At 37.2% G+C, this 19,310-nt stretch overlaps 1 protein-coding gene across 1 annotated transcript in view; it reads right to left on the bottom strand.

The window, feature by feature from the left end:
* Positions 1–19,310, bottom strand: part of LOC5568184 (multidrug resistance-associated protein 7) — a 53,997-nt gene that overhangs the window by 3,794 nt on the left and 30,893 nt on the right. The window contains exon 4 of the mRNA XM_021848220.1: positions 12,800–14,182. Within this exon, the coding sequence (XP_021703912.1) occupies positions 12,800–14,182 (1,383 nt within the window). The remainder of the gene's footprint in view (positions 1–12,799; positions 14,183–19,310) is intronic.

The following is a 19,310-nucleotide window of genomic DNA, read 5'->3' as shown; positions in this document are numbered from 1 at the left end:
TTTAGTATGATATCATGAGTCGTTATAGAGTCATGGAACATCGACTCATGGTAGTTTTACTGTAAAAGCAAATCACAGAATCACATAAGGCTAATTTAAATTAGGCGGACTTTTTGAACCAGCAGAGCAAACGGCCGGCCGTTTGCTGTGCTGGTTCAAAAAGTCCGCCTAATTTAAATTAGCCTTATGTGATTCCGCCTTTCGAGATTCCGCCTTTCGTGTTTCTGCCTTTCGTGATTCCGCCTTTTGTGTGTAGTCGCCTTTTGTTGATTCTGCCTTTTGAAATTCCGCCTTATGTGTTTCCGCCTTTCGTGTTTCTGCCTAACGTAGGACACCCCAGTATCCGCTCATGTTCCAGTAGCCCGTTCACGAGTTGTAAAAGTAAGGTAATTTGAGTAAATACGCAAAAGATTGTCCACAGTATAATTCAATTTGTCGATTTGAATCGTCTAGTGGCTATAGTTTTCATATTTATTTTGTTTAAACTTATCTTTTTTCGGTGTGAGCGGGCAACTGGTGCACTGATGGTACCTTATAAGACTTGGAACACGACGTTTATCTACCTACTGACGTTGTAAGGCACATTTACCTTGCCTTAGAATGTCAATAGGGTATCCGTCCTATTATTTGCATTTTTGAGCATTTTGAGAGGATTTTAGAATACTACACGCATTCGCCTTCCTTGGAGCAGTAATGTTCAAACTAATAAGCTTCCTCCTTCTCCCTAATTGCAAGTAGGGTGTTCAACTATAGTTGTATGACAGCACATTTTTTGTCAGTACTGGATCCATTTGTTGGAAATTTGAAGCTATACTTTAAGTTTCTACCAATACATAGAAGGAATAGGCTATGTTGCCGGTTTCAACACTGTTTTTCTCAGTATTATGCAGAAGTAGTTTTATGACTTTTAAATGACTTTTTACAATTTCTTCAGGCTATCTTACTCAAGTAGTAAATTTTCAGTCCATGACTTAGTCTTCTACATTTCGTCATAGGATTATCGTTCACGAATTCGGAAGTGACATAAATGTTTGTCTTAAAAAATGGACTTTTTGAAAGTAACATACTGAACCAAACTATAGTCTATGATGACGACAGATAGTACTGATGTTATCTCCCAGTTATGTAATAATTAAACCAGGTGCATCTGGTCATACCACCTAGCTCGCTGCGCCCTACGCCTTCTTGTTCCGACCGGGCCGGATTCGTAGCGAACACCATCTTTATAAGGCTGTTGTCCGGCATTCTTGCAACCCAGCGTATCCAGGGGCCCAGATAGCCGTAGCAGCTTTTCAGCAAGACCAAGCTGAGGGTCGTGGGTTCGAATCCCACCGGTCGAGGATCTTTTCGGGTTGGAAATTTTCTCGACTTCCCAGGGCATAGAGTACCTGTCACACGATATACACATGCAAAAATGGTCCTTGGCACAGTAGGCTCTCAGTTAATAACTGCGGAAGTGCTCATAAGAACACTAAGCTGAGAAGCAGGCTCTGTCCCAGTGAGGACGTAGTGCACCAAAGAAGAAGAAGATTCTTCCAGCTTTAGCCACCTTCAGGATATTGGGTTCGTCGTAGAATTGAGCGAGCTCGTGGTTCATTCTTCGCCGCCACACACCGTTCTTCTGCACGCCGCCGAAGATCGTCCTTGGCACTCGGCATTCAAAAACCCTAAGAGCTTGCATGTCCTCCTCGAGCATAATCCACGTCTCATGTCCGTAGAGGACTCTCGTCCATAATCTTCCATAGCTATACACGATCAATACTATCATATGCCGCCTTGATAACTTTCCACGAACTTGTTTGCTATAGGTGATAGACGACGGAATAGAATCTGGGATAGCACTTTGTAGGCGGCGCTTAGGATGGTGATTACACGCTCCAATTTGTCGCCCTTTTTTGTAAATAGGGCATATAACGCCTTCCTTTCACTCCTCCGGAAGCTGTTGCGTTTCCCAAATTCTGACTATCAGCCGATGCAGACAAGCGGCCTACCTGTCCGGGCCCATTCCTCTATGAGATAAATATGCTCACATGGTCATGTATAGTCCAAAATTCGTCGAATTAAATTAAATTAATTAAAGTCAGAATAAATGTATTTTTTATGCACAAACTATCGATGCAAATGTGAAACAGTCCTATCTATCCAAATAACATGCGAACTTATTGGTAATTTGATTTAAACTGGGTAATTTGTTGGGAAATGGCCCAGAGGGTCTAAAATATATACAGGTCCAGATTATATTGGTTAGCCTAATTTGAATACGCTTCACACTTCGACCAAAATCTTTTTCTGCATACATTTCACGTATTTGAGTTTTCTGTTCAGATATATCATAAAAGGGTAAAAGTAGCAGAAAATTCAAAATAGATTAAATATACTTTTGTTCGGGTGCTCTAAGTTATCCAAAATGTTCTGGAACATCGACGTTAGACTACTTCTATAAATATAGTCTTAAGTAATGGATTAACCTTCCCATGCATTAAGGTGTACATCATACATCAAATTTCCAAAGCATAAAAAGTAATCAAGATATCAGGTGGTGTATGTTGTATTTATTTATTTGAGTAATATACAACAAGCGTGTACTCAATAGTTCAGTAAGATAAATTAAGTCTAATCGAGAGCTCTCTTTCGATTTCCACACTCAAACCGTTCACACGCGTTATCAGTGATCTCCATAAGAAACTCCCCAAGTAACCAAGTGTGTAGATTGTTGTTACTGAACAAACGGATGGATTTTCTCGTAATTCAACAGTGCTGCTTTTGCCCACTCCTCCATTGGTAGGTCGCTGTCCGTTTGCCAAGGATTTTCTATCAAAAGTAATACAAGGTTCTCCAAACTGTTTTGGAGTTTAAATATTTTAATCTAATAGACCAATTAAAACTCAATTTTCAAGTTCAGAAACAATTCCTTGGAACATTATAACTTTGTAGTGCAAATTTTCGTACTAACTTTATCGGGGTAAATAGAATATTACATGTTTTTCAAACTGTCCTTCAGTTCAAATCATTCAATCTAACAGCAAAGACAAACAGACATAACACTAGGAGGAAATGGCTCTTCTAAACATTTTTCGGCACACTACCACCCTCTATGAAACAAAGCCGAAAGCGATCATTTGCAGGTGACGTTGAAGTCATTTTATGTAAACAAGTTATGATAATTGTTTATGAAAAATGGAGAAAGTTGCGAATGTAAAGTTTTTCGGGGCGTATTTCTGTAGAGACATTTCTAGGAATTCTTTTTTGTATTTTATTTGGTTGTCCGACATTTGGCGGTAAATCATTCCGCGGTCTATCAATTCGCGGTGCACCATTTCGCGGTTAGTATCATTTTGCGGTTTATCGTTTCGCGGTTGGTACCTTTTCGCGGTATGCCATTTCGCGGCCTATACCATTTCGCGGTAGGGGCAATGGGGGCAATATGAACATACGGGGCAATATGAGCCACCCCGGTTTTGACCTCAAAAACAGTGTTTCAATGTCTAGTGTCATTATGATCTGTTAAAGGATGCCTCAAACAGCCACCACAATAAAAAACGTAAGAATGTTCGTTTGAACACTCAAGATATTTACAAAAATGTACAAATTTCTCCTATGTCATGAAAAGCGTTTTTAATTAAGCCTATAAGACAATTATATTTAAAATTCTGGTAAATTTTACCAATCCATTGAAACTTCTGATCATAATGAACAGTTCGTGAGCGAAATTAGATTTGTTCGTAAACAAAATTATTGAAAAACAATATATTATTTTCAATATGAAAGGACGGGGCAAAATGAGCCACCTAGATTTAAGCAAAACAAACGATGTTTTGAACATAAAAATGCATTGCCTAAATATACCAGATTTTTTTTTTACTGCATAGTCATCTTTATGCACCATTACAAGTGGAACACTTTGCTAGAAAAAAACGTGGAATCAAGTAACGCAATTTAGTACTAGTATAACATGGTCTGTTTACTATGTATTACGTATCTTTAAAAAATAAGCCGCTAGAATCAATAATTTCAAGCAAAGGTAATACAATTTCCTTTCCAATCATGTACTCTTCATCACAAACTCTTCTCTATACTGTTTTAAATAAAAATCATTCGATTGAATGAGGTGGCTCATACTGCCCCGTAAGGTGGCTCATAATGCCCCATATGGTTGGTGACCACGTAGAAAAACATGGTTTTCCAAAAAGTTTCTGGAATAATTTGCAAGTTGATGTTAACATTAATTATCGACGTAACATGGAAGACAACATTTTATAGTACAAGTCACTTGCATTTAAACAATATGTTTTGCTGTTTTTCTATGTATTCCATGACGCGGCCCATATTGCCCCGATCACCCCTATTAGCGCTTATTAGGGGCGGTATTAGCGCTATTAGGAGCCTTCCTTAGCCGAGTGGTTGAGTCCGCGGCTACAAAGCAAAGCCATGCTCAAGGTGTCTGGGTTCGATTCCCGGTCAGTCCAGGATTTTTTCTAAAAGGAAATTTCCTTGACTTCCCTGGGCATAGAGTATAATCGTACCTGCCACACGATATACGAATGCGAAAATGGCAACTTTGGCAAAGAAAGCTCTCAGTTAATAATTGTGGAAGTGCTATTAGAATACTACGCTGAGTAGCCGGCTCTGTTCCAAAGGGAACGTTAATGCCAAGAAGAAGAAGAAGAAGAAGAAGAAGAAGAAGAAGAAGAAGAAGAAGAAGAAACCATTTCGCGGCTACCGCTTTTCTATATAGATTATAAGGTATAAAAATCAATTCTTCATAAATTGATTTTTCAGTATCCATCGAGTAAGGGAGCTATCGGGTCATAGCTTTTCTTTTTTTCCTTCCTTTCCATCCTTTAATTTCCATGATTCCATCCTGAAAGTCATGCCGGTGATTGTTGCTGTGTTGCTGAACGTTGCTGTTGTTGATAATCTGCTGCTGTGATTCGTAAATGAAGTTTCGTTATTACGTGCTGAAGGATTTTTGATCGATATAATATCATCACGTTAGTTTGTTCGAAGTACATGATTAGATTTTTTTTGTAATATATTTGGAAAATCATATGATAACATTTAGTCTTAGTTTTAGTAATAAAATGCTCCCTCGACATGCTTTTTTGATCCCCACTTTTAGCAATTATATCGATAATGGCTAGTGTATCCAGTACCAATGTCTCTTCAAATTTGAATCTACCTGGTATTGTGATGAAATCGGCATTGGTCGATGGAAAGCTTTCCGCTTGCTGTATGAACAGTCAAAGTACACTGAAACAAGCGTTGCAGTAATGAGAACCATGAACGTGTTTTTAAATTTACTATTCCAACCACGATTGAGCTATCATGAACGCTTTTTATTTGCGTTTTGTTCCCTCTCAATCCAACCGCGTCGATAGTCGAGCGGCTAGCGTTCGCGCTTGACAATCCCCAGATCCTCGATTCGATTCTAGTCTGCTGCAAGTTTTTAACCATGATATAGTCATTTTTACTATACAAATGGTGCCATGGTAAAAATGAATGCACAAAATATTCTAAATAAATGCGAATTTAGTCTGCACAAATCAAGTGGCGTTGTGTATTTAATTTAACCCTCTGATATAGTATTTTCAACCGCAACGCTGTTCTCAGTGTATATGTGCCAGAAAAATGACTAAAATTGAGGAACTCTGTAATATTGCAATGATTTCGAAGGTAGATGTAATGTGCGTATGTGAGTCATGGTTGAATGAAACGATCCCAAATGATGTGCTGTTCATAGAAAACTATGTAATCCTTAGAAACGATCATGTTGGTAGATTAGGTGGAGGAATTTTTGTTTATTTAAGAAAAGACCTAAAGTACAGAATCTTGGAAAAGTCTGGTTCAGAAATTGAGAGCCCACAAACAAAATACATTTTGATAGAGATTAAACTGAACGATGAAAAAATCCTTTTCGAATTTTTTATAATCCTCCTCAGGTCGACTGCTGCGCTGTTCTGAATGAGAAACTATCGAGCATCAGTAATCAGTATGATAATATCCTATTAATGGGAGATTTCAATACTAACTTATTAAAAACTCAGAAAAAAGTATGCGATTTCAGAGGTTTTTGAATAACTTATCTCTTGAATGTATTGAAAGTGAACCAACACATTTTCACAGAACTAGCATCGCAAATTGATCTCATGCTGACGGACTGCCGTAACAAAATATTAAAGTTCAATCAAGATCAATTCCTTTTATGCCAAATCATGACCTAATATTTGTATCTTATGACATGGATTATTGTTTCACTTCTGAAACAATCAGCTACCGTGATTATAATCAACTTGACCCAGGTAGAGTGATACAGTTATATAATTCGATTGATTGGAATAGGTTTTTTGAAATGGAAAATCCTGATCAATTCGTTGAGTTCTTCACAACGCATGTCCTAAACTTATATGATTCGTGTGTTCCGCTGAAAACTTTTCAAAGGCGTAAAAGATACAAACCATGGTTCAATTCTGAAATATCAAAAGAAATCATAAACCGTGATCTCGCTTTTCAAAAATGGAAATGTAGCCAAGATGAATTGGATCATGTCTGTTATAAAAGGCTTCGTAACAGAGTAACTAAACTAATTACTACGGCTAAGGAAAATCACATTAGAAGTTTGTTTGTGAATGAAATGTCTACTAAAGATTAGGTCTCAAAAAGAAAACAACAAATTTACCACTGGATTACACTCCTGATCAAATCAACGCACAGTTCAGAAATAATTTTTCCTTGAATAATACGATTAGCAGTTCCAGCGAAAATGAGAATTTGTCTCAATCTTTTGAGTTCAATGAAATAGAAGAATTTGAAATCATCAACGCCATACATGATAGTTTATTAAATTAATTTTTCCATTGTTAATCACACCTCTAAAATACATTTTTAATCAAATTATTAAAACTAGTATCTACCCTGAAATGTGGAAAATTTCAAAAATAATTCCGATTGAAAAGAAAAAGACAAATCCTTCTCTTGGAAACCTAAGGCCAATCAGCATACTAAGTGCATTATCGAAAGCATTTGAGCGAGTTGTAAAAAAACAAATAAGTAGCTTCATTGAAAGACATAACTTGCTGTCACCTTGCCAGTCTAATTATCGTCGAGGACACAGCATAAAAACAGTCATGCTCAGTATTTCTGACGACATAGGAACTGTCTTAGATAGAAATGGACATGTTATCATGATTCTTCTGGACTTCTCTAAGGCGTTCGATACAATCTGTCACACTAATCTTTGTCGTAAATTAGAACGACAATTTGGATTCTGCTCAAGAGCTGTGTATTTGATTAGATCATATTTAAGAAATCATTACCAAACTGTTTTTCATAATGATAGTTTTTCTTCACTGCTGCCTATCAGTTCTGGAGTTCCACAGGGATCAGTGTTAGGTCCACTGCTCTTCTCACTGTATATAAACGATTTGCCTTCAACTTTGAGAAACTGTTTGGTGCACCTTTTCGCTGATGATGTACAGATCTTATTTGATTGTACCAGTTTAGAAACAGCAGCAGTCGAAAATCTAATCAACGAATGTCTTTCTGATGTTTCTAGGTGGGCCTCCTTCTAAATACGCGAAAAACTCAGGCTATGCTCATTACACGTAACAGAAATATTGTAAACGCACCTAATATATTTCTAAATGACGATAAAATAGAGTTTTCGAACGAAGTTCTTAGTTTAGGAATTACCATTCAAAGCAATTTCGAATGGGATACATTTATTCTAAAACAATGCGGCAAAATATATGCAACCTTGCGAACCCTTAGAATTAAAGGTGAATGTCTTAGAGCAAAGACTAAATTGATGCTATTTAAATCCCTAATCTACCCACACTTTTTATTTTGTGATTTTATTTTGTCGCAAGCTTCTGCAAATACTATAAATCGACTTAGAGTAGCTTTAAATTGTTGTGTTAGATTTGTATTCAATCTCAACAGATATGCAAGCGTGACTCATTTACAGCATTTTTTAATTGGTTGCAGGTTTGATAAGTTTACGAAACTTAGGAGTGTTGTTTTGTTTCAAAACATTGTACAATCCAAAACACCACCATATTTATTTTCGAAAATAGTACCATTAAGAAGTCATCGTGGCAGGAAGTTTCAAATCCCCCGTCATAGAACATCACAATACGGAAGCTCATTTTTTGTAAGAGGCATACAATTCTGGAATTAACTACCTTCTGGTATTCAAACCATTAATTCCACATGGGGTTTCAAAAGGGCGTTTCTTCAGCATTTTAATTAGTAAGTTGGAAGTTGTGTTAATTTTTAATGTGTTTCTCAGCGTTTTTTTTGTAATCATGTTATTCTTATCCTCAGCACTTAAACATAAAAGACAACAGTCTTAAGTTTAAAGAGATCAATAAATAAATAAATAAATAAATAAATAACGAGATTCGCAGCCCGAGGCTGGCTCATCTCGGATCTAACTCGATATCGAGTAAGGGAAAGTCAACCCTCTAATACCCAAATTTTTATTTTCAATCTTAACATCATTTTTCGTTATCTAAAATCGTTCTAAACACGTTTTGGGCAATGATCTATTTTTATTTGCAAATTTATGAATTTCTATTTTTGATTTTTATAATTTTTATTTTTGAACATCCCTATCCTTTTTCATTTTTTCTTGAAACCTCTCCTGATTACTGATTTTTACACATTTTTACGGTACTGTTGAAAATATATTTTTTCTAATTTTTTTCTGGAGCATATTTTATTTTCCGTGTAACTAACGGAAAAACAGATTTGAAATTATTTCAATATCATCAGGCTCTTCTTCCATGATAGGTTGAAAATATTAGAGATACGATTTTTTATATTACACGTTAAATTAACCCCAGGCATTTGTAGGTTATATAAGAATACAATTTTTCAAACATTTTTCAAAAATACAAAAAAGTTTCAAAAGTCATAAAAAACTCCCCTTATATGCGTGTTATGAGCCGAGGTTTAAGCCAAAAATAAAATCATTTTGATTTCCGAGCTACAAAAAAAAACACAAAATTGCAAAGTGACGGGGTACAAAGGCGGGGTTGGGTATTAGAGGGTTAACTGTATTTTGAAGATAGCTACAACGCTGATATGTAGGATTTATTTTGGCCCAATGACGAATCCTACCGTTTTTTTTATTTTGATCAGTATTTTTTTATTTAAACATAAGCTATTCTATTGAGTTTTTGAGGCAAAATTTCGTTTGTTTTAACCGACAAATTTACTTTATTCATGTCCTTAGCAGCTTTTTTTAGTTATACTGGTTTAACTATGATTTGTATAACACTTGCTTACATTTTCATAAGATATTTTTCCTTCTTCTGATCATAGGTTGTTCTTTCAAAACTTGCTTTTCTCAGAATTATTGCTATTAAAGTTTTGAACACGTTCATCAAGAATTTTTCTTCTTCTGTCTCTTAGGTGAATACTAACGTGATATACGATAACATCTTTATTCGAGATTTTGCCTTCTCGCATAAAAAGTATATTCTTTCAATTTAGCACTATCACACCAGTTATTTTTCAAATGCAGTTATTTCTATATCAATGATGAATTGTCCTTCTTTAAGCATAATTTGTCCAATGCAATATATCTTTGGAACTCATTGGTAACACGCATACTTTAGCTTACTCTTTTCTTTTTTCGATCAAACGGTGTTTGGGCAATTGATCTTTTCGGTCAAACGTCATTCGGCCAAATGACCCGGAATCGCACATATGCATGTTTTTGCTGGTAAATTGTAACTACTAACATTTAACTGTTGATTTTATCTTCTTATGATCAAAGGATTTTCGTACGAGTTGCACGATTATTTGTTGGCAATATCACTGATAACATTTTCATCAGTGATTTTCCCTTCTTTTGAACAAAAGTTGTTCCTTCAAATTACACTGGTAATGTGAACTATACATCCCTGTACAAACCCGGTACACCGCGAAATGCTTTACCGCGAAGTGGATTACCACAAACTGTTATACCTATTTATGTTACAAGAATTTATCAGAAATGAATTCAACAGGTATTATTTACAGAAACTCTCCAGAGATTTTTTCAGGATTTTAAATGTAATCACTGCAAGATTATTTTTCCACGAAGTTCTTCAAAAATTTATGCAAAATGAATGTTTAAGATTTCTTTTTGAGTTGATAATTATCCTTAAAAGATGTATCATGGATTCATCCTAATAATTTTCCCTCAGAAATTCTAGTGATTTTTAGATCGCTTTAAAAATATGTCTGGTATTGCTGCAAATATCTGTTCTATTTATTTTTTTAAATTAATTGTGACATAATTTCAAGCGAGATTTGGAATTTTGTTCCACACTATTGTGCATGGAATATTCCCGGTTTCCTAAAAGCTTCTGGAACTCCAGAAGAAATTGCTGAAGAAATTTGTGAAAAATACTATGTTCGAATCATTTCGATAGGAATACTTTTTTTTATTGCTTTATTATAGAGACTTTCAGCCCTGAGCTGGTTCGTCTCTTTTAAAAGAAAAGAGTTAGAGTAATTTTTACAGTATGTGGGTATTTCAAGTTTTTTTTTTTTAAATTCCTACGGAGTTCGAGGAAATTGACTTAGTTTTCTTCAGTTTCAGGTGGACGGTGTTCATGGCCTTCGGGGGTGTAGTCGTCTTTCGTCCATTTAACATATCAGTAAGCATGTTTCGTCCGTCAACCTTGTCATAAGTAGTTACGTAGATCTATGTTGATTGGTAGTAGTCGGTGTTTTTAAGGAATTCGATTATTGATTTTGCTCTGTCTGCGTCGTTGGGTAATGCATCTCTAATGCTGAGACCGATGTCATGTTGAGCTCGGAAAATTTGGAATGCAGGGCAATTGATAATCAAGTGCTCTACCGACATGGGTTGAGCACACCGTTCACTGTCTGAGGAAACCATCCCGGGAACCGAGGTCGTGTGAGAATCTGATATAGCCGCAGCGTAGTCTAGAAAGTATTCTTTGGTCCTGCCAGCTTTTTGTGTCGGTCCAGCGATGTGTGTCGCCTTTTATTTTCCGTAGAAAAAGAGACTCTTTTCCCATGCTGAAGCAAAATCTGCTTTGATCCATATTTTCAAATCCGCTGCAGATACTTCGGGGTTCGCTGGTATTATTGATCTGCCTTCTGCTGCCAGCTTGTCCGCAGCTTCAATTTTCTTGATACCGCATTGGCTGGGGACCCAGACATATATGTTGTTGATGTTTGCGGCTGTTCTGATAGCTTGCACCAAAGGGTGTTTGTTCTTTGGGTTCTCAAGGGCTCTCAGCACACTGGCTGAGTCGGTGATAATAGCTTTCCAGGTGGAGTTGTGTTCTGTGACAGCCGAAAGGATAGCCGTAGCCTCAGCTGAAAAGATCGAGGTGGGTTGGGGCAAGCCTCCGCATTTATTCATATTGAGACCGAAAATGCCGTATCCAACTGCAGTAGAAGTCTTTGAAACGTCAGTATAGAAGAGTTCATAGCCGTCCAACTTTCTTTTGATAAGTTCGTTGAAACGTGGAATCACAGTTGTGGGATTCAGGTTTTGTTTGGTTGGTGTGTTAAGTGTCCATAAGATCCTGGGTGGAGAGAAGTCCCACGCTTCATCTCCAACCCAGTGGATCGTGGAAACTGGGGGGAGGATTTCGTGGGCCATCTGCTGAAGGAGTTTGTTTGCTTCTTTGAGGAGGAATACTCCCTCGTCATCCCCGCTTGTTTTCTGCTGGAAACTGACAGCTTTGGAGCATACGGATATCGCAAAAGCGTATTGGAAGGAAGGAATTCCAGCTTCGACGCACATGGAGGGCGCTGGTGTACAGGGTAGGAATCCAGACAAACTGCGGATGCAGCGATTGTACATCGGTGCAGGTTTGTTGATCACGCTTTTGGAGTTTCTACACAGCATTTCGGCACCGTAGAGTAGCCTGCCGCAGATAATTGCTTTGGTAACACGCAGACCCACATCGCGGTTGTTTTTGGTGTGTTTGCTCGAGGATATTTGAAGAACTTTCAAGATAGGGAAATTGCGAAGCATTTTAGAGGAATCTCTAAAGAATTCTTTGAAAGATTTCTTGGCAAAGCTCTGAAATGAGTCTGGTGATATTTTATAGCAATTACGTAATTCTAATAGAAAAAAACCGCATAATTACTAAATGGATGCTTAGGAGTAATGTAAAAGTAATTCATTTTAAAAAGAATCCAAAAATCGATACCTGCAGAATTAATAAGGAGGAGTCCTTACAGAAATTTCAATTATTTGAAGAACACTTAAAACCTTATAAAATACTGGAGCAATTTTTGAAGGAGCGATAAAAGTAATTTAGGCGGCATCCACAAATTACGTAACGCTCGAAGGGGGGGGAGGGGGTAGGCTCGAGCGTTACGACTCATACAAAATTTTAAAAATTTCCATACAAAAAGCGTTACGGAGGGGGGGGGGGTCAAAAATTTCCAATTTTAGCGTTACGTAATAAATGGATGCCGCCTTAGAGAAAAATCACTTATATAATTTTTGGGAAATGTTTATGTCGAAACCATGAAAAGTTCTATGAATTTTGCGTAAATGATTTTTGGATGTCTATGTCTGTTATGGAAGTAGACATTTTTTAAAAGAAAAATCATTGTCAATTATTGAAGATATTCTTACATAAAATTGGACGAACTTTAAAAGGATTTCTCGTCAAATGTCTTACAATGATTCCTGAAAAAATCATAATATAATCGTCATGGACATTTGTAGTCCCCAATTCGCTCTTATTTACTACTTATGAGTTAAAAATTGTGCAGATTATTACATACGTATAAGATACAATTAATCAATACTTACAAAAATCACACTGTTCAGCAGTTTATCGTGAATGCACTTGGCCGCCTTGATCCCAGCGTAGGCAAACAGAAACGCCCGAACCAACGTTATCAAAGAATTTCCGATGGCCAGCGCACTGTAAATGCCCAGATAGTACAGCGTGAGGGTCCTGTTATCTGTCTGCAGTGCTTCCAGCTGCAATTCCTCCGCCAGCAGCGATCCGTGGTCTACTCCTTGCGTCCAAGAAGACACGAAATCTCTAATCATGCTGAAAACGCTTTGGAACGAATCAAAACTCCAGAAATCCACCACGGTTCCATTGGTTGTGCCATTGTTTGGCAGAACCGGTTCCGGCGAGGAAGCTCCCACCCAATAAGCCAACCAAGCGTCGGACAGATTGCGCGACACTTGCATCAACAGCACCGAAACTATGACCCAGAATCCTAGCGATCGTCCAGCCGCCCGCCAATAAGACCCCAAAACGTTTCGATCTAAATGACCGAACTCTCTGCTTTCTTCGGCCATCACGCTATCCAAACTGTGACTATCGTCGTCCTTGCGCGCAGTGTTTCCCGGTTCGTATTCCATGTTGACCGTTGGCGAGAGATCTTCTCCGTCGTCCTCAATGTCACTGATCATCGATCCGGAAGCGGTGATGTCGCTTTGACTGACCACACCATTTTCCACGTGGAGAATCTGATTGGCCCGATTCATCACCACCGGATGTTGACTCACGATGATTCGGGTTTTGTCTTTGAGTAGGTCAAATATACAATGGCGTACAATGTGTGAGGCCACGTGGGCGTCGAGCGCTGATAGGATGTCATCCAACAGATAGATTTCCTTATTCTGATAGATGGCTCTTGCGAGGGCAATTCTAGCTCTCTGACCTCCGGATAGCGTCCTGCCCTGTTCGCCCACTCCAGTACTGTCCCCTTTCAGTAGGTTCAGATCATAGCTCAAGGCACAGGCATGAATGACCGCCTTGTATCGTGCATCGTCGTACATTTCTCCCCACAGGATGTTCTCTCGGATGGTTCCCCGTTGGAGCCACGACGACTGGGCCACATATCCGAAGCCCTCGTCAACGTTCGAGATGGCCACCACGCCTTGGGTGCATTTGAAGTTCGCCAAGATCACTTCCAACAGGGAAGTTTTCCCGGCTCCCACGGGGCCTTCCAAACAGACAAGTTCTCCCTGGCGGATCTGGAGGTTTAGGTTGTGGAAACGGAAATCGACAATGTCCTCCTGGATTAGGCCCAGTTCTTTTCGGCTGCGTTGCACGTCGAATTCAAAGTGACCGTCCTTGATGGCAATCACGACCGGTCGACGTGAGGCCTCGGAAAATGCCGTCTCCGTCTGGTGGAGCGGTTTGTAGTACTCGGCGAAGTTGATGTTGGGGAGCTGAAATGAGGTGAATCAGGATTAATCGATTGAAATATCAAACAAGTGCATTTTCTAAGGTACTTAGTCACCTCCCGAGAGTCGGCTCCATTAAGCAGGACTTGTGACCGAATAAATCCTAAAGATTGTAGTGGAATCTTCAAATCAACTCTTGTGAGTTTTTTAGGATTTCCTAGGCAAATTATCTACCAGTATTATCCAACCAGTAGAGTTTCAGGAGGATTTAACATGAAATTTAAAAAGAAGTTTTTGTCTGTTGGAAGAGTCATTTGACAGAATCTTGAAGAAATTTATGATGGAATTAGTTCAGACTTTTTTTTATTAGTATCATTCCAAACATTACATTCATTATTTCTAATATCTAGGTGTTCTGTGTTATTAGACAACACTATCATCCTAATTTGGTAAAACAAATTTAAGATTTAATTAACATTCTGTTAACAACATATTACATTTCATTTGCCGTAGCAGTTCAGATTTTTTACAGGTGAGTTGATTTCACCTGCTTATAGGAGAAAAAAACGTTTTCAATATACTTAACCTAACTTAACCTAAACATATAACGCATTAATCGTGGCAATAGAATAATGTAATGAATTTTGCCTGAAATTATTAATTATTGTATTTGACATTTGTTCCAATGCTTCAACATTGGATATTCTATGTAACTCATTGGTACTATACCAGGGAGGAAGCTTCAGAATCATTTTCAAAATTTTGAATTCTCTGCAGAGCATTCTTCCTGGTATTACAACAGCTAGTCCATATGATTCTATAACATTCCCCAGAAAACCATTCCCCCGAAAACCATTCCCCAGAATTCCGTTCCCCAGAATGCACCATTCCCCAGAAAGCTATATGAATATCCATTTTTTTTCTTTTTCCAATTATTGCTTTGCGTGAGTCACTTATGTGGGGGCCCAGATAGCCGTAGCGGTAAATGCGCAGCTATTCAGCAAGACCAAGATGAGGGTCGTGGGTTCGAATCCCACCGGTCGAGGATCTTTTCGGGTTGGAAATTTTCTCGACTTCCCAGGGCATAGAGTATCTTCGTACCTCCCGCACGATATACGCGTGCAAAAATGGTCATTGGCATAGTAAGCTCTCAGTTAATAACTGTGGAAGTGCTCATAAGAACACTAAGCTGAGAAGCAGGTTCTGTCCCAGTAGGGACGTAACGCCAGAAAAGAGGAAAAATAGTCACTTATGTGACAGGCTAAGGTCTGATGTGACAAAACAAATATGTAGGTAGGAGGGTTAGGGACATAATGAACACACGGGGCGAAATGGACACCCCCTTACTCTCTGGGAATATGCATATTTCAGCAAAATTTTATAAACTGTACGAAATCTGTATTGTAGGGTAGGTGTACCAGTTATGGACATAGTGGTTCCCTATTTCGCCATACGGGATTACTTGAATGTTTTCACATTTTGAAAGATTTTGTGTGTTTTAGTAGTAAGATTTAAGATATATCTTGATGTTTAAACATTCAAAAAGATTTAAAATGTGAAATTTATCGAAATTTTCCGTATGGCCAAATAGGGAACCACTATGGCCATAAATGGTACACTTTCCCCATATGAACGTTTGGACGGTACAGTTAAACCTCCATGAGTCGATATTGAAGGGACCATCGACTAATGGAAATATCGAGTCATGGAACAGCAATTCTTTGGAAAGCTTCTTCTAGGGACCATCATAGTAACCATGAAATTATGTTTTTAGTATGGTTCCATGAGTCGATATCGAGTCATGGAACATCGACTCATGGAGGTATCACTGTATAAAAGTTTACGCTTTGCTTCATTTGTCCTCTGAAATTCTACTATATTTTTTTCTCAGCTTCAAATTAGTTTATAAGCAAAGCGGAGGAAGCGGTGGATTTAATTTTGGAGCAAAGAAACATATTTCCATTCTATGTAAAATAAGCATTTACCTAATGTGTCCAATATGCCCCTAATCCCCCTATTCATGAGTTCTTTGCATATTATAATAATACACCCTTCTTTTAATACATTCCCATAAAATATACAGACTATATGTTTATTTTTGCATATATAGTAATGCACCCTTCTTTCAGTATTATCTCATTAATGATATAGGCAAAATATATCGATGGAGAGCCCATATAGCATAAGGTCACTTGGCATAAAATAATTTGGTATAAAGCCATTTGCCATCCAGGCATACTTATGATCCTTCTTTTGAAAAAGGATGTTCTTCATGTCATGCCAAATGGTCATTGGCCAAATGACCGTTATATCAAATGGTCCTTGATCATTTAATCCATGATGCCAAATGCCTTCTTGCCATTTGGTATCCTTACGGAAAATTTTGTCTATATCGTCAACAGGATAAGACTGAAAGAAGGGTGTATCACTTTTTTGTGCAAAATTAAACAAGTCATTTGTAATTTAGACTTGACGCAAAGAAGGGCGTATCATTATAATGTGCAGAATAGTAAGTTTTAATTCTGCCGAGTTTACGTAATCATTATATCGGAAACGTATAATATGATACTACGAACGTCTTTATTCTAATCGGTGTAGCCCTAAAAAGTAAGAGATGATGCACCTTCTTAAAACATTGATGAAAAGCTGCATACATCACTACATTTGATAAAAATTGGACATACATGTGAAATTATACATTTGGAAACTACTATACCGAAAGAAGGGTGTAGCTCTATTTTGTGCAGAGTAGTGATGAGTTATCAGTGCCGTAGCGTGCGGTTGGCCAGGTTGGCACCCGCCAAGGGCGCCAGTCTAAAGGGGGCGCCAAAATGCGTGAATCACTAGTTAAAGTTTTTGAAGATGCATGTTTAGTTAAGGCTTCTTATTAGCCATTAGTTCAAAAGAATTATTATACATAATAAATAAAAATATAAAACAATTTCTGACAGGCTTTTAACAAAACATGCAATAATCGTTTCTAAAGATATTGCTTATTCCTTGTGTTTTTTAAGTTTGAAGTTCATATAAATTAAGTTTGTTAATGTAAAGAAACAAAGATTTTTTTATTCATATTTGCATGTATTCTGGAAGTTAGACTGTATGTTTCGATCACTCAATTTATATACTAAACTTACAAGAAACACTTTCTCACCTACGAGACTTTGAGAAGTTGACAGGCAACATTGAAATTCTACGAAACTCTGGGCAAAATTTCAAATTCTCACAAAATCAAGATCACAATTCTGAGCAGAGCTTTCGCTGATCGGTCTTTTAATTCTAGGTTTGGATCTGGCAGAATGTTGTGTAATTTTTTGATAACCTAGCCGATAACCTAGCTCACAGCAGACATAATTTTAGAATTTGTAATACATTTCAATAACCCAAAGAATGTTTTACATTACCTTAAACTCATATGGTTACAAAAAATACAACAAAGGTTGACTGTAGCTATTTAGACCTCTTCAACATTGTTGTTAAGATTTGACCACCTTTCTAAACGTTCACCTGGTTGAGACTTTCCTTATTCATTTGGGCAAGTTTTGAATATATTTCATTGAATGTTTGCTTAACTTACTTTTGATAGATCCAAGATGTACCTTCGCTTCAACTGTGAAGTTAAATTTTATTATTATGTGCTTGAAAAAACTTGTAAATATTTCCATTTTCTGGTATCTTATTGTAAAGAAAGAATGATAATAGCTATTCCTTGTAAAATAATAGAATTTTTTCTTCGATATATTTCAAGTAAGTTTTTATTGGTGAACTACAAAATTTGTGATTTCCACATTGTTTTTTGCAACAAAACTTCTAGAAAATATCTTGACTAATTCTACACGAAATTTAAAAAAAAGTATCCTTTCTAATCTTAGAGAACTTTCTTTGATTTATCTTTGATTTTCCTGAAAAATGAAATATATTTCAAATTCCAAAGAATGAAAACAATCCTATGCTAACTCAAAATGTTTTACAATTATGAGGTGAGTCTTTTTAAAACATTTTTTAATTTTTTAAGGATTTGGTATGGCTTGCGAATTCTATTTCAGGCAGAAACTCTTAAATTCGTTCCAGCTCTTCAGGACAAAAAGCTTTCTACCCGAAAACAAATGGTTCAGAGATGTTTTGGAGTATTTCTTTAAAAATAGTATTTCATCAAAATCTACAATTTTTATTTTGAAACATTTGGTAGACATGTATTTTTTTTGAATTTTTCAAAGCATCTTTCAGATAACATTCAAAAGCCCTCTGACAATTTTCATTAAAAAAAGATAGAAGAACATATTTGTTTTCTTGCAGGTTTAGTCAATAATTTGATGTGTTCTTAACTCAGGAAAATATGTTTACTATGTATGAAACTTTTATGATTATCATAAAAATTCTTCTAGGAATCGCTCAAAATTTTTCAAAAATAGTTTTCAATGGAATTTTATTAATATGTTTTGAAACGTTTTAATTTCTTCTTCTTTTTCTTCTTAACATTACGTCCTCACTGGGAAAGAGCATGCTTCTCAGCTTAGTGTTCTTATGAGCACTTCCACTGTTATTAACTGAGAGCTTTCTTTTCCTAAGTTGCCATTTTCGCATTTGTATATCGTGTGGCAGGTACGATGATACTCTATGCCCAGGGAAGTCTAGGAGATTTCCATTTCGAAAAGATCCTGGACCGACCGGGAATCGAACCCAGACACCTTCAGCATGGCTTTGCTCTGTAGCCGCGGACTCAAACCACTCGGCTAAAGAAGGCCTCTTTTAACTTAGGAACGCTGAAATGGAGGTTCGCCAAGGGCGCCATAAGGCCACGCTACGGCTCTGTGAGTTATATATTCTTTTAAATAAATATTGGAAATTGTGTTTCCCCATAGACTGATCTATCAGTCTTCATAAGTGCCAATAAAAGTGAAACTACTGTGATAGTTCATTTGCAAATGAAATTTGAATTATGCGTAAAGTGTTCATAATTAGCAGCACCAATGCTAATCTTCTCATGTACTTGTAAACAACTTTGTATGGAGTTTAATTTTCAAGTTTTTTAAATAGATTATTTCAAAACTTTAAAGTAGGTATATAATTTTCTGGGGAATGGTCCATTCTGGGGATTGGTTTTCTGGGGAATGGTTCATTCTGGGGAATGAGATTCTGGGGAATGGAATTCTGGGGAATGGGTTTCGGGGGA

Source organism: Aedes aegypti, chromosome 2 (genome assembly GCF_002204515.2).
Source record: "Aedes aegypti strain LVP_AGWG chromosome 2, AaegL5.0 Primary Assembly, whole genome shotgun sequence".
NCBI classification, from domain to species: domain Eukaryota; kingdom Metazoa; phylum Arthropoda; class Insecta; order Diptera; family Culicidae; genus Aedes; species Aedes aegypti.
The sequence above is the reverse complement of the archived record's forward strand: the minus strand, read 5'-3'. Positions and strand labels throughout refer to the sequence as shown.